This window comes from Lagopus leucura, unplaced genomic scaffold (assembly GCF_019238085.1).
Source record: "Lagopus leucura isolate 7727_CA_CO unplaced genomic scaffold, USGS_WTPT01 Super-Scaffold_73, whole genome shotgun sequence".
Taxonomy (NCBI): domain Eukaryota; kingdom Metazoa; phylum Chordata; class Aves; order Galliformes; family Phasianidae; genus Lagopus; species Lagopus leucura.
In genome coordinates this window covers 88,456,165-88,467,965 of record NW_024962252.1, presented here as the reverse complement: position 1 = coordinate 88,467,965, position 11,801 = coordinate 88,456,165, and the positions used below count along the sequence as shown (strand labels likewise).

At 50.9% G+C, this 11,801-nt stretch overlaps 1 protein-coding gene across 4 annotated transcripts; it reads right to left on the bottom strand.

Annotated features, from left to right (window-relative positions):
- Window positions 1-402: 402 nt before the first annotated feature.
- On the bottom strand, window positions 403-6,436 carry BMP2 (bone morphogenetic protein 2). 4 transcript variants are annotated; one of them, XM_042878611.1, is made up of 4 exons: window positions 6,422-6,436; window positions 5,441-5,869; window positions 4,445-4,785; window positions 403-2,425 (listed from the first exon to the last, which is right to left on the bottom strand). In XM_042878611.1, the coding sequence occupies exons 3-4, from the start codon at window positions 4,776-4,778 to the stop codon at window positions 1,581-1,583; spliced, it is 1,179 nt and encodes a 392-aa protein (XP_042734545.1). In that variant the 5' UTR covers window positions 4,779-4,785; window positions 5,441-5,869; window positions 6,422-6,436; the 3' UTR covers window positions 403-1,580. The 4 variants fall into 4 exon arrangements, with proteins under 4 accessions (XP_042734545.1, XP_042734526.1, XP_042734535.1 ...); XM_042878592.1 differs by lacking the exon at window positions 6,422-6,436 and adding an exon at window positions 5,957-6,040; XM_042878601.1 differs by lacking the exon at window positions 6,422-6,436 and adding an exon at window positions 5,973-6,031.
- Between the last annotated feature and the right edge of the window lie 5,365 nt (window positions 6,437-11,801).

Below are 11,801 nucleotides of genomic sequence, written 5' to 3'. Positions count from 1 at the left end.
CACCCTATCATCACCAAATATAACAGAGAGCTCCTAAGACCACAGGTGGTCTAACACAACTTCCCTCTGCTCCTAGCTTTGCAGTGGAACACCAAGAAGCCAAAAGAAGCTACTTTCCTGCTGTACTATTTCAGCATAGCTTTCTTCTAACAAAGCAACCCAGCCTCCGCACGCTCACCTCATTCTCCATAACCCATATGCTGACTGCCACACCAGTCTTCTAACATACAACAGCATGAGAAGCATTAGCTGCAATGCTGAGATTACCAACTGCAAGTCATGCTCTTGTCCCTTACACAATAAATTTAGAAAGTTAAATGATGTAAGCACAGGTCGCTCCTGTGACGGCTGGACGAGTGAACCGTGTTTTCTTACAGATTGGATTTTTCCAGAGAGAAATAGCAGAGTTCCATGATTTATTACCTGAAAGAGATCCAAACATCTTGGGAAAGAAAAGAAAAACCTTTCAAACAAAACCCCACGAAGGAAGAGAAGCTAATCTGTAAAACCGCAAAACCATCATCCAAGGTTAGATGGGAGGCTGCTCACAGTAACAACTTGCTGCATGAAGCACGAAAAATTGACAATTTCACTGTTACACCGCACAGAAGCGAGCTCCCACCTGAGGTGAGGAAATACGCAACACTTATCCAACTGTTAAAGACAAGGGCCAGTACAAATAAGATCATTATTCCTCTTCAGCATACATAATCACAAAAAAAAGATAACATTTGAGTTTTTATTATTTTATATTTGGCCAGGACTTTTAAAGGAAGGACTTTTAAACGAAACATCAAACATTCGCTTTTCTGTAGGTCTAGAAAGGATTTGCTATTCCCCCACCCCCACCTCCCCTGGGATTTCTGTTGGCCCTTCTTATATTCACTCTGCAAATTAGTCAGGAATAGTAGTATTTATACTAGATCAGCAATGTCTGGTTCTTATCCAAATGTTCCACCTAAGGAGGATGCCAGTTCTCATGGATTGGACAGCCCACCCTGCAGCATTCCTGAGAATTGTACAATATAATAATCTTGAAAGTCAGCAGAGTGGATTATCCACTTTTTTCTGGACTTGAACTTGTGACCTTAACAGTAGCACTGCAGAAAGCAAATGTGCTATGCACTTTGCCATGGTAACCTTCCGTGTCTTCTCTTCAACTTAAATACACGCGATTGAAACAGCTACAATTTTGAAAAATTATGTACAAACCCTATATTTTTTTTCTTTTTGATTACATATAAATACAAATTAGCTATTCTTCTAAAAAGTGGTTATAATAGTAAATAAATACAAAATAAGAATCTGACCATTATACTTCATGTGCTGGGGGTTAAACCCATATAAAATGTACAACTAAAATACATTTAAAATCTTTAAAGGAATATTTCTCTGATTAAAATATTTGTTTTCCCAACCTTTCCGTAGACATAAATATATTTTCAAAATAGTTGTGTTTTTTTTTTTTTTCTTTCCATTTCATTACATAAATAAAGTCTTCATTGGGAAATATTAAAGTGTCAGCTTTTTTTTTTTTTTTTTTTTTTCCTTTTTTGCATTTGTCCGATATATTCGCTGTGTTAGCGGCACCCACAACCCTCCACAACCATATCTTGATAATTCTTTAGTACAACTTTTTCGTTCTCGTCAAGGTAGAGCATTGAAATAGCACTCAGTTCTGTCGGCACACAGCAAGCCTTGGGGATTTTGGAATTCACTGAATTGACCAAAGTCTGAACAATGGCATGGTTTGTCGAGTTTAGGTGATCTGCCAGCGGAAAAGGACATTCCCCATGGCAGTAAAAGGCACTATACCCCGGCGGGGCAACAATCCAGTCATTCCACCCCACATCATTGAAGTCCACGTACAACGGATGCCTTTTGCAACTGTATTTGTGGCGTTTACGCTGTTTGTGTTTCGCTTGACGCTTTTCTCTTTTATGAAGCGGGTGTCCCTTGCCATCATGCCCAAACGTCACTAACAACGGCCTGAGCTGAGACCAGCTATCTTCGTCCTGATGTAAAGACCTGCTAATCCTAACGTGCCTCTTGGAGGCACTGTTCTCTTTGTCCAAGTGAACCACCTCCACCACAAACCCATGATTAGGTTGTCCGTGTGCAATCCACCTCAAAACAGCTGGCGTTACATCAAAACTTTCCCATTTACTCGCATTATGGTGCACCAACCTGGTGTCCAAAAGTCTTGTGACAGGGTCCTTAGAGGTGGCTGTGGCTGGTTTTATAATTTCATAAATATTAATACGGTGATGGTAGCTGCTGTTGCTCTCAAAGGCTTCGTGCACCTGCTCCCGAAAAATCTGGAGTTCAGCTGAGGTGATAGACTCCTCATTAGGGATGGAAGTTAAATTAAAGAAGAAACGTCGTGCTGTTTTCCCACTTGTTTCTGGCAGTTCTTCCAAAACTTCTAATTTGATTAAACAGGAGGGGGGGGCCGGGAAGGGGGCCGGGAGCAGAGGGAGAGAGAAAAAAAAGTTAGGAACTGAGACAAGCAACCAAACCACTCAGATACGTGCTGCTGGCATGCGACAAACAAGACCTGAAAGACTTCCAGGCAGAAAGCACAGCCTCCCTCATCTTTCTGTTTATTTACACAAGCATGTACAGCATGAAGTTAAGAACGCTTCATTCATTGTCATGCACTTTGATGGAATACCGGTGCTCTCTGCATTCCAGGTAGTCATTACGAGTGCTGAGAAACATGAAGCATCACGTTGGAATTCAAGGACACCAGTGAGAAAACTCAAGCACTACAGTTAGCGGAGGTCTGATGAGAATCATTAAAACCAACTGAGGATTTAAGGGGAACTGCTGCATTTCTGCATTTTTCAAGAATGTGGCTCAAGCATCAATCCCTTAAGCTCCACTCTGAAATACAGTACTCCACAATTTCAGTAATTTACTCAATTTTAATGCAGGGATTTGCATATGTTAACTAGACGCAGCGACCTCAACATCTATAAGGGCACTTTACAAGCACACCTCAGTATGCGGTCCAAAGAACTGTGAGAATGGGTCTAGCTGCTAGAATGGATGGATGCTAAACGGATAAGGGAACAACACGTTTTTAGCAACCAAACCAACTCCTAAGTCCCGTGCCATCTTCCCTTTTCAGCCAACAGACACGGGAATGGAACTTCAGGGGAAGTACTACGTATCTAGGGCCACTACACTGTTTTTGCTGCAGAAATAGAAGAAATGCTGTTTGCCCACAGAAATCTCTCTGAAATCCTGGTTTTTCCACTTTGCTACTCAGCATCTTGGGGATCCATTCACTTTCTGAAGGGAAGCTGGCACTGATGTGAGCAGTTCTTAGCCTTGTGCCATTCCCTGCTGGCTCCAGCACGACTTCCCGCATCAGGCAGGGCTCAGCTTTGCAGTGCTTTGGGACCAGCCTGGCGTTTGTAAATATGCAGATGTGCGAGCGCTCCCAGCACAGCCTCCTGCTTTAATGAAGTCATGAACCAACAGCGAGAACTCAATGGAAAAATGGAGTCACGGTGATTTTCATCTCCAGTCTGTGAAAACTGGAGGACAGCTTCTATGTCAAGGACTTTGTTGCAACACCACTGCTTCCAACACCATTCTGTCTGCCTACAAGTCACACTCTATGCCCCTCAGCTCCACTCCTGCTCAGCGCCTTGCCTGCCACGCACGGGCTTACAAGGAACAAGCCATGTGTCACTGCTGTTTACTTCCCTACTACAGCAAGTTACATTTCATCACTGAAATTCACCGCCAAACGGCACCGGGGCCAACTCCGTCCAGCAGAACCAATTAGGTCCAAGCGCGTTTCTTTTCTTAGCACAGTTCCACCTGAAGAGCGCAGGGCGACCGCCTTTTCATTCCCTTTAAAGCAGAGCCGCCCTGTGCCAGCGCCAGAGACTACGGCCAGTGAAGGTTACATCCCGGGGAAACGTTTCCTGCGGAGCGCAGCAGCGGCGCGCACCGACGGCTCCGCGGGCCCCACGCGGCAGCGATCTCGGCCGTGGAAGCCGCTCGCTGGGAACGGCCCCCCGGACGGGCAGCCAGCGGCCGGAGCTCCATGCCGGAGCGTTACCTCCGGGCGCGCGGCGCGGCTCCGGGTTCGGCCGCTCCTCCGCTCGACGGCGGTCGGGGAAAGGCCGCACCGGACCGCTTCGCCCATCTCCCACGGGGATTTAGATAAGGGATTAGGAACCTTCGCCGCGGCTCGGGGGGCGCTTTCCTCGGCGTTCCGCCTCGCCCAAAGAAAGCCCGCCGCGGGATCGCTCCGTTCGCGCCCGGCAGAGCGCGACGAGAGCCTCCCGCCGGCAGCGCCGGAGCCCGCGGGGGACTCTGGAAACGCACCCGCGACCCCCTCCGAAGCGCGGAGCCCGCCCCGCCGCCCCTCCTCCGGCCCTCCCTCGCTCTCCTCCCGCTCCTCTGCCCGTCCCTCGGTCCCTACCTTCGTGGTGGAAGCTGCGCACGGTGTTGGCGCGGCTGGCGGCCCTCTCCAGCGGGTAGCCCAGCTGCTGGCCGGCGTGCAGGCGGTAAAGGTCCAGCATGTAGGGGGGGATGACGACGTCCTTGCCGGGGCTGGGCCGCCGCTTCAGCCCGAACATGTGGAGCAGGCGCAGCTCGAACTCGCCCAGGAGGTCCTCGGGGCGCTGCGCGGCCGAGGCGGCGCGGCCCGGCTCGCTGAAGCGCCGCCGTCCCACCTCCGGCATGAGGCCGGCCGCGCCGCCCAGCAGCACCCGGCAGAGCAGCAGCGCCAGGAGGGAGCGGGTGGCGGCAACCATGGTCGACCTGCGCGGAGGAGGAGGCGATGGGAGGCGGTCAGCGCGGGCACCGCGCCGGGGGAGCGCGCCGCGAGGCGGGGGGCGGCCGGGGCCGCTCCACAGGTGGCTGCCGGCCCATGGCGCGCGGGACGGCGCGGAGGGGGCCCCGTCGGGGCTCAGGTGCGCGGCGGCACGAAAACCCCGCGGCGGGGGATCAAAGGGAGCCGGGCGGGCCGAGCAGGGCCGCTGGGGGCCGAAGGGAAGGGGCGCGGGCGGCCAGAGCGCTGCCCTCAGCTGGCGCAGGTGTGCGCCGCGGCGGCCCCCCGCCGAGGGGACGGGGGTGGAGAGGGACGGGGCGGTGGGAGAGGGACCTCCCGGCCGTGCACGGCGCGGGGCCCGGGGCCGGCTTTCCAGCCGCGGCTTCCCCGTGCGCAGGGAGGAGGGCCCCTCTCTCCCGGCGTGGAAAGAGGAGGAGAAAAAAAAAAAAAAAAAAAAAGAAAAAAATGCCGATCGCGCTCCGTCCCGAGCAGGAGTCGCGGGACGCTCTTCTCCCCCGCGAAATTCCGCGCGGGATAAGGATCGCTACACGCTCTCCGAACACGCTCAGCGTCCCGTCCCCCCTCTCTTGCGGAGCGCACGGAGTCATCCTGCGGAGACGGCGTTCAGCGGCCGCGGGGCCGTACCTGAGTGCGGCGGGGCTGGCGTCTGCAGGAGCGCGTGCTGCTCTCGGGCTGTGGTCCCCGCATCACTTGGAGTTACTCCGAACCGCGCTGCTGCTGCTCCTCTGCGGCTGCTGAGCGGAAAGCGAGAGCTCCCCGCGGTGCGGAGCGCCTCGGGAACATGCCTTCGGCGGCGGGGCAGGAGGCAGAAGGAAGGTCTCCGCCGGGAGAAAGCTTCTCCTTTCGGAAAGCGGCGGTCGAAAAGTCGACGCTTCCTTTCCGTCCTCCTCTCGGTGCGCGCGTGCCCGCCCGCGAGTGGGTGCTATGCGTTACGGAGCGGAACGGCGCTTTTCGCGAGCGTCCTTCACATCACCCGCACCGGACGGACGGATATTTACCGGGAGTCCCGCAGCGACATGAAGAGGGGAGTTCGGCTTCGCTTTACTCCGCTCCCTTGAAAAAAGAAAGGAGGAGAACAAAATAAAAACCTACAATACAAAAAAAAAAAAAAAAAACAAAAAAAAAAAAAAAAAAAAAAACAAAAAAAACACACAACCCTCCGGAGGGCGTGGAGCACCGCGGACGAGCGCCGGGGACAGCGCTGCGAGCGCGCGCCCGTCCCGCCCGCGCCGCACCATGCACGGGGGCGGCCGAACGCCGCCGCGGCTTTTTGTTGCGCGCCGATGTCACGACCCCGGAGGCTCGCGGGCCCGCGCCAATCACAGCCGCCCTGTGGGAGCGGGCCGCGGCCCCGCACGGCTTTTAAAGGAGACGCCGCCTCCCTCTCTCCCTCCCTCGCCGCTTCTCTCCCTCCTCCCTCGCCCGTTCCCTGCCTCGCCCGGCAGCGCCGCGGCGGCCTCCGGTCTGTCCGTCTGTGCGTGCGTTCGTCCGCCCGCGCGGGGGCCGAGCGCTGGGTCGCGCGACCCGACCCGACCCCACCCGAGCCGACCCCGGGCCCCCAGAGGCGCTCCCGATGCGCGGAGCCGCGCCCATCCCGCGCCTCACCGCCGCGGTGCCCGGCCCCGGGTTGGGAGCCGCGCTCCCCGCTCTGCCGCCGTCGGGGTGCGTCAGGAGCACCCGGGACGCTGCCCCGTGCCCCGGCCCCGGCCCGGCCCGCACGGCTGCGGCGCGTTCCTGAGCCGTGGCTGCCCCCCAGTGGCGGCGGCGCGGCGCTCCCCGCCCGCGGCCTTGCTCCGCACCTGCCCGCTCCCCGCTGCCGCTCTGCGCTTCGCCGCGGCACCGTGCTCGGGGGCGGCTTCTGCCCCGGCTTTCGTCCGCCTGCGTGGGACGCGGCCCCTCCGCGCGGCTGTGCGGCACCTACCGCCGGGGCCGTCGCAGGATTTGCCCCGTGCGGGTCACTGCCTGTGATGTCACAAATATTTCTCAGGGACTTCATTTGCAGAGAAGCCATATCCAAACCTAAAATACTGCGGATGAGAATCTAAAGCAACAACAACCTTGACACCTCCATTCTCAGCTCTTCCTTTTGGAGTGACCTTCTCTCTCCATCTTGACTTAGGGCACGACACAACATCTGCACTGGGACAGGTCCCTTCTCCTGCCTTCTCTTCAGCTGCAGCTGTGCCCTGGGACAGTGCCCAAGTGGGGACTTCCTGCCCTGTGCTGGTGTAACTATGGAGCCAGGAGAGTCCCTTTGGTCCTGCTGCTCCCCAAGTTCCTTCACCTGACCCTCGCTCGCTGCTGCAGGGCACGCATGGCATGGTAAAGGCCCTCAAAAGTTTTGCAACTTTTTCATTGCATTTCAGAGCAAATATATGCTTAATTTTATGACTTCCTGTCAGTCTTCACCATGAACAAGGTGCAAGCAGCATGCCACTATGCCAATTATGTAAATCAGCACTAAAATAACAATGGCAATGTAGTTTACACATCGCCGGCATTAAATGTGCACTTCAACTTCTAATTGCCATCCCAGTTCAATTCTGTAGTGGGTCATTTCTCGCTTCGATGCCTGTGCTTGTGCCTGGAGCAGAAGCTGTGCTGAGTGCCCAGCGCAGCACTGTCTGCAGGAGATCCTCTATCGGGTGATGAGCCTGGAGAAGGAGCCTCTGAAGCAGGCACAACACCCTTGGCCCATTCCCACCCCTACAGCTGTGCACTGTGAGCCTGAGCTAATAAAACTAAAGGCAAACCGTAGTTCCTGGTCCCACAGTCCCTCCTGGATTCCATGAACGTGAGGAGGCAAGCAGCATATCTGCAGAAGGTTCACCTCACCCTGGTCTCCCACAGCAGCACTCTCATACTACCCTTCAGCTTCCCTGAAGCTACCCTTCAGATAGAGCTGGTGCATCAGCTCCACTCCTGACAGAGAAACCAGCACTCGTGCTGAAGAGATCTGATACAGACATTGGGCTTTAGAAAACCGGACCATACAGATCTGTAATTGTGAAACTTCATTTCCATACTCCTGAACTTTGTATAGTTGACTGGATTAATTTCTGCACATCCACACCCTGTTACTTTTCCTTCTTTCTTCCTTTTTTTTTCTTTTTCTTTTTTCTCCTTGCTTCAGTGTTGTTGTGGTTTGGTGTGGGCTTCTTCTATGCCAGTGAGTATTCAGCTAAAGGCACCTGCTTCTAGGGTTTCAGATCCAGGTGCTCCTTTGCAGGTGCCCAATTGCAGCTGATAGATGTCAACTTTATGCACTGTTGGGTTTTCTTAGTAAAATAAAGTACCCACAGACAGATAGGTTTTTACAACCCGGTGAGATCTGTTTTTCAAGCCTGGGGAGGTAAGAAGAAAGTCTTCTTCCCCACAGTGCTTTCTTCTTTCTAATACTACGTCAAATTGCATTTCTGTAGTGCCACCAGGTAGTGTCTTTCTTCTGTCCTTGTTTAATTGTGACCAGTGCCAATGTTGCAGTGCGCAGAAGCCAGCTGGAAGATTTCAATGGGAAATGCTGCTGGGACCTCGAGTTGGAACTCACAGTCAGTAACAAAACACTCCAGTTCCTGGTCCAGTCAGAGGGCAGGTCTGCAGAAACACACATATTGCTCTGTGCACACTGCTGTTCAACAGTTCTACCGCTGACTTCAGCTGACCTGTTAGACCAACACGGAGCCCTTCTCTTAGGCCAATTTCCACAGATATAGTCAGCTTTTGACCTGACATATTAATTGTACTGAGGGTTTGTTTTAATGTATTTTGTACATTGCAGTGACTAAACCTTTTAAGAGAAACCTATGCTGAAGCATGAAAAATGCACGTGATACAGCATCAAATGTGAGGGGCGTGGCTTCTGAAAATGAGTTCAGATGTGTTAGTGATGTTGAGGTTTTGGCTTCTTAAAGGATAGAGATTATCTGAAAGCTCTTCCATTTCTCAACTCGGTTCCCCGTTGGCATCTGTGCAAATATGATGTGTGGTCATTCTTGAAAATACGACTTCATGCTGTTTTCTCAAGATGCATTTGTCTTTTGGTAGTTTGTCTTTAACATCCATCAATTGTCTCTGCTCTGCAGTCTGTCTCCCGTTCCATGAAGGATGGATTCTCACTCGAGAAGGTAATTTATAAGACGATGATTTGTTTCTGAAGAAGGGAAAGGCATTTTATTCAGAAATGCCTTTTTCTTTCTTATTCACCTTTGCTGGAATCTGGCAGCTCATCAAAGCTGTTGCTCTGTTTCACAGTGAGTCTCAATTTCATTCATCAAATCTTGGCTCTCTTTCCATCATAGTAGGAAGAAAATTGGAACTTATCAGGAAGTACAGCGCAGAGTGTTTTCTACATTTCAAAGATGTTTCTAGTGCTAATGAATGATAGAAGTTGCTCCTATCACTGTTAGAGCTCCCACTGTGCAACTTTCATACTTTCAAAATCAATTCCTACCATTTGTAACTCATATGATTGTTGGAGAAAGAGGAAAAAAGGATAACCTTTTTTCCCCTGTTTTCCTCTTTATGCTACAGATGCTCCTAATTTCAAAATCAAGTATTTCAACAGTACTTATTATCCTGAAGAAGTGGAAAAAAGCTATAACACCTCTGGACAGCCTGGAGAATAACATCACCTGAGAGATTCCTGGGCACCATCATCATTTATAGTGATAGGACAAGGGGAAATGGTTTTAAACTGAGACAGGGGAGGTTTAGATCAGATAATAGAAGGAAGTGTTTTCACACAGAGGGTGGTGAAGCACTGGAACAGGCTGCCCAAGGAGGTTGTGGATGCCCCATCCCCGGAGGCATTCAAGGCCAGGCTGGATGTGGCTCTGGACAGCCTGTCTAGTGGATGGCGACCCTGCACACAGCAGGGGGGTTGAAATTAGATGATCACTGTGGTGCTTTTCAACCCAAATCATTCTATGATTCTATGATTTATATGTATTTAATTACCTTCAGGATGTGGACTGTCAGACTGGGGAGGCGCAGTAGGCAGTGAACTGACAAGGATTCAGGACACCTCACTCCTTGTCTTAGTGGTGAATACCCCTTTCTCCCCCTTCATGCCTCACTTTTCCCTCCTTTGAAATGGGGATGATTCTGCAGACCCTTACGGATCACCACAAGTCCCGTTAGGAAAGGGGCTAAGACTTGAGCATTGCTATTATTTGGGGCTATATAGTACGTGAATGCCAATAAGAAATATGAAATATCCAGAATCCCACGGCTCCATCTCACCTAGTGGCGAAATTCCTTTTGGTTTTGGTGGAACAAGTTCACACGTATGAAGAGACCATGATGCTGACTATTCCAGCCAGAAGACTCAGAGCAAAGAAGGCTTTTTAAATTACATAAGTCCTGGTAGGAAGAAAACAAGGTGAGGGTGTTCTGCCACATAAAAGAGAAATGGCCGCGTCATAGATGGGCCACTTCAGGAGCTTATGATTTCATCACTGAATAGATACTGACGTCAAGTAAAATGGAGGATAATATAAAGCTACGCATATTGCCTTAAGAAGTGCATACTTGAGCAGTGAAATTGGATAATGTTTTGCAATTAAAATAAAATAAAGGCAAGCGTGACGTTCTGTTTAAGCAGATTGTCTGTATGAAGGCTTTATTGTAGCTGCAGATTTAGGGCATATGAAAAGGTTTTCTGTACTCAGTCGCAGGATGAAAAACATTGCATCATCAGGCATTCTTGTTCTCTAACACTTCTTTGCCAGTATGCTTTTGATAATGAATGCTTGCAATTTTATTTTCTAGTCTAAAGTCATGTTTTCTCAGGTCATTATCATTCCAATTTTAAATATCCTCTTAGAACTAGACAGAACTACAGAAAGCAATAGTAAAGCTTTGTGCCTGCCCTGTGGCATGTGCTCAGCACAAGCAATCAGCTGCTGCACCTGCTTCATGCTGGGAGTAAAGCTATTTGTGAGTTCCTTTCAATCACTTCCCTTGTTTCCACCTCTGCCCAGTTTTCAGAGAAGCTCTGACAGCAACAGGTCTCCATTCAGACACCACCCCTTAACTTGTACTCCTTTGGATTGTGTGTTACAGGAGTTACAAATGGAGGGTCTTTGGAGAACATCCTTGGATTGTCTCCAGGCCCTTGTCTGCTCTGATGCTGCATCAGTCCCTTTGCAGCCATCCTAAAAGAACACTCCAAACTGCAGAAACTAATAATAAGCAGCACATGTTGAACTGTTTTACGTCTATCCCTGGCACGTCTGCAGCCTGGACATCACAGTACTTTTTCTTCCCACCGTTCTCCAAAAGGGGGAAGATCAACAACCCCTCATGTTTTACACAAGGGGAAAAGCAGCTTCAGTGAAAGACTGTTTTTTAAGAGGTATACAGAAGCCCAAAGACCTATATAGGTCACACTAAGATTTTCGAGGATGCATAATCAGGTTAGAGACAGAAATTCCTAAAACTTCAGAGAGACGTAAGCAGTCGGCTCATGCAGACATTTTTGAAAATCCCAATACCAAATCTATGCAACAGTTTCCTGATGAATTCTTGCTGCGCCTTGTTTGTAGTTTGTACTGAAAACCGTAAGTTCTAGCAGGAATAAAATCACCTCATTCAACAACAGAGAAAAGCTCTGACGTTGTGAGACAATCTGTGCTGGGGAGAGCGTGTTTTGCAACCTCAGCTGGGACAATGAAGATACCTGTCTCAGTACTGACATACCCATTTGTTCCCCTGTTGGGTCAGCCACCACAGCAGAGGGGCACAGTGAATTCCCTTGCACAGTGTGCTGCCAACTCCAGAACAGTGCAGCTCAGCTGGGGAACCATGGATAAAACTCCACTTATTTTGCACCTCTGTATTTCTCACCTGCTTTCCTGCATGCATCTCACACCCCTGACTGCATCCCCAACAGCCCCTGAGCTTTCAGGAAGGAGAAGAACGTCTCCAGATTTCTCCTGCCCCTCTTTGTGCCCAGGACAGACAGCCAGCAGAACAGGGATCATTG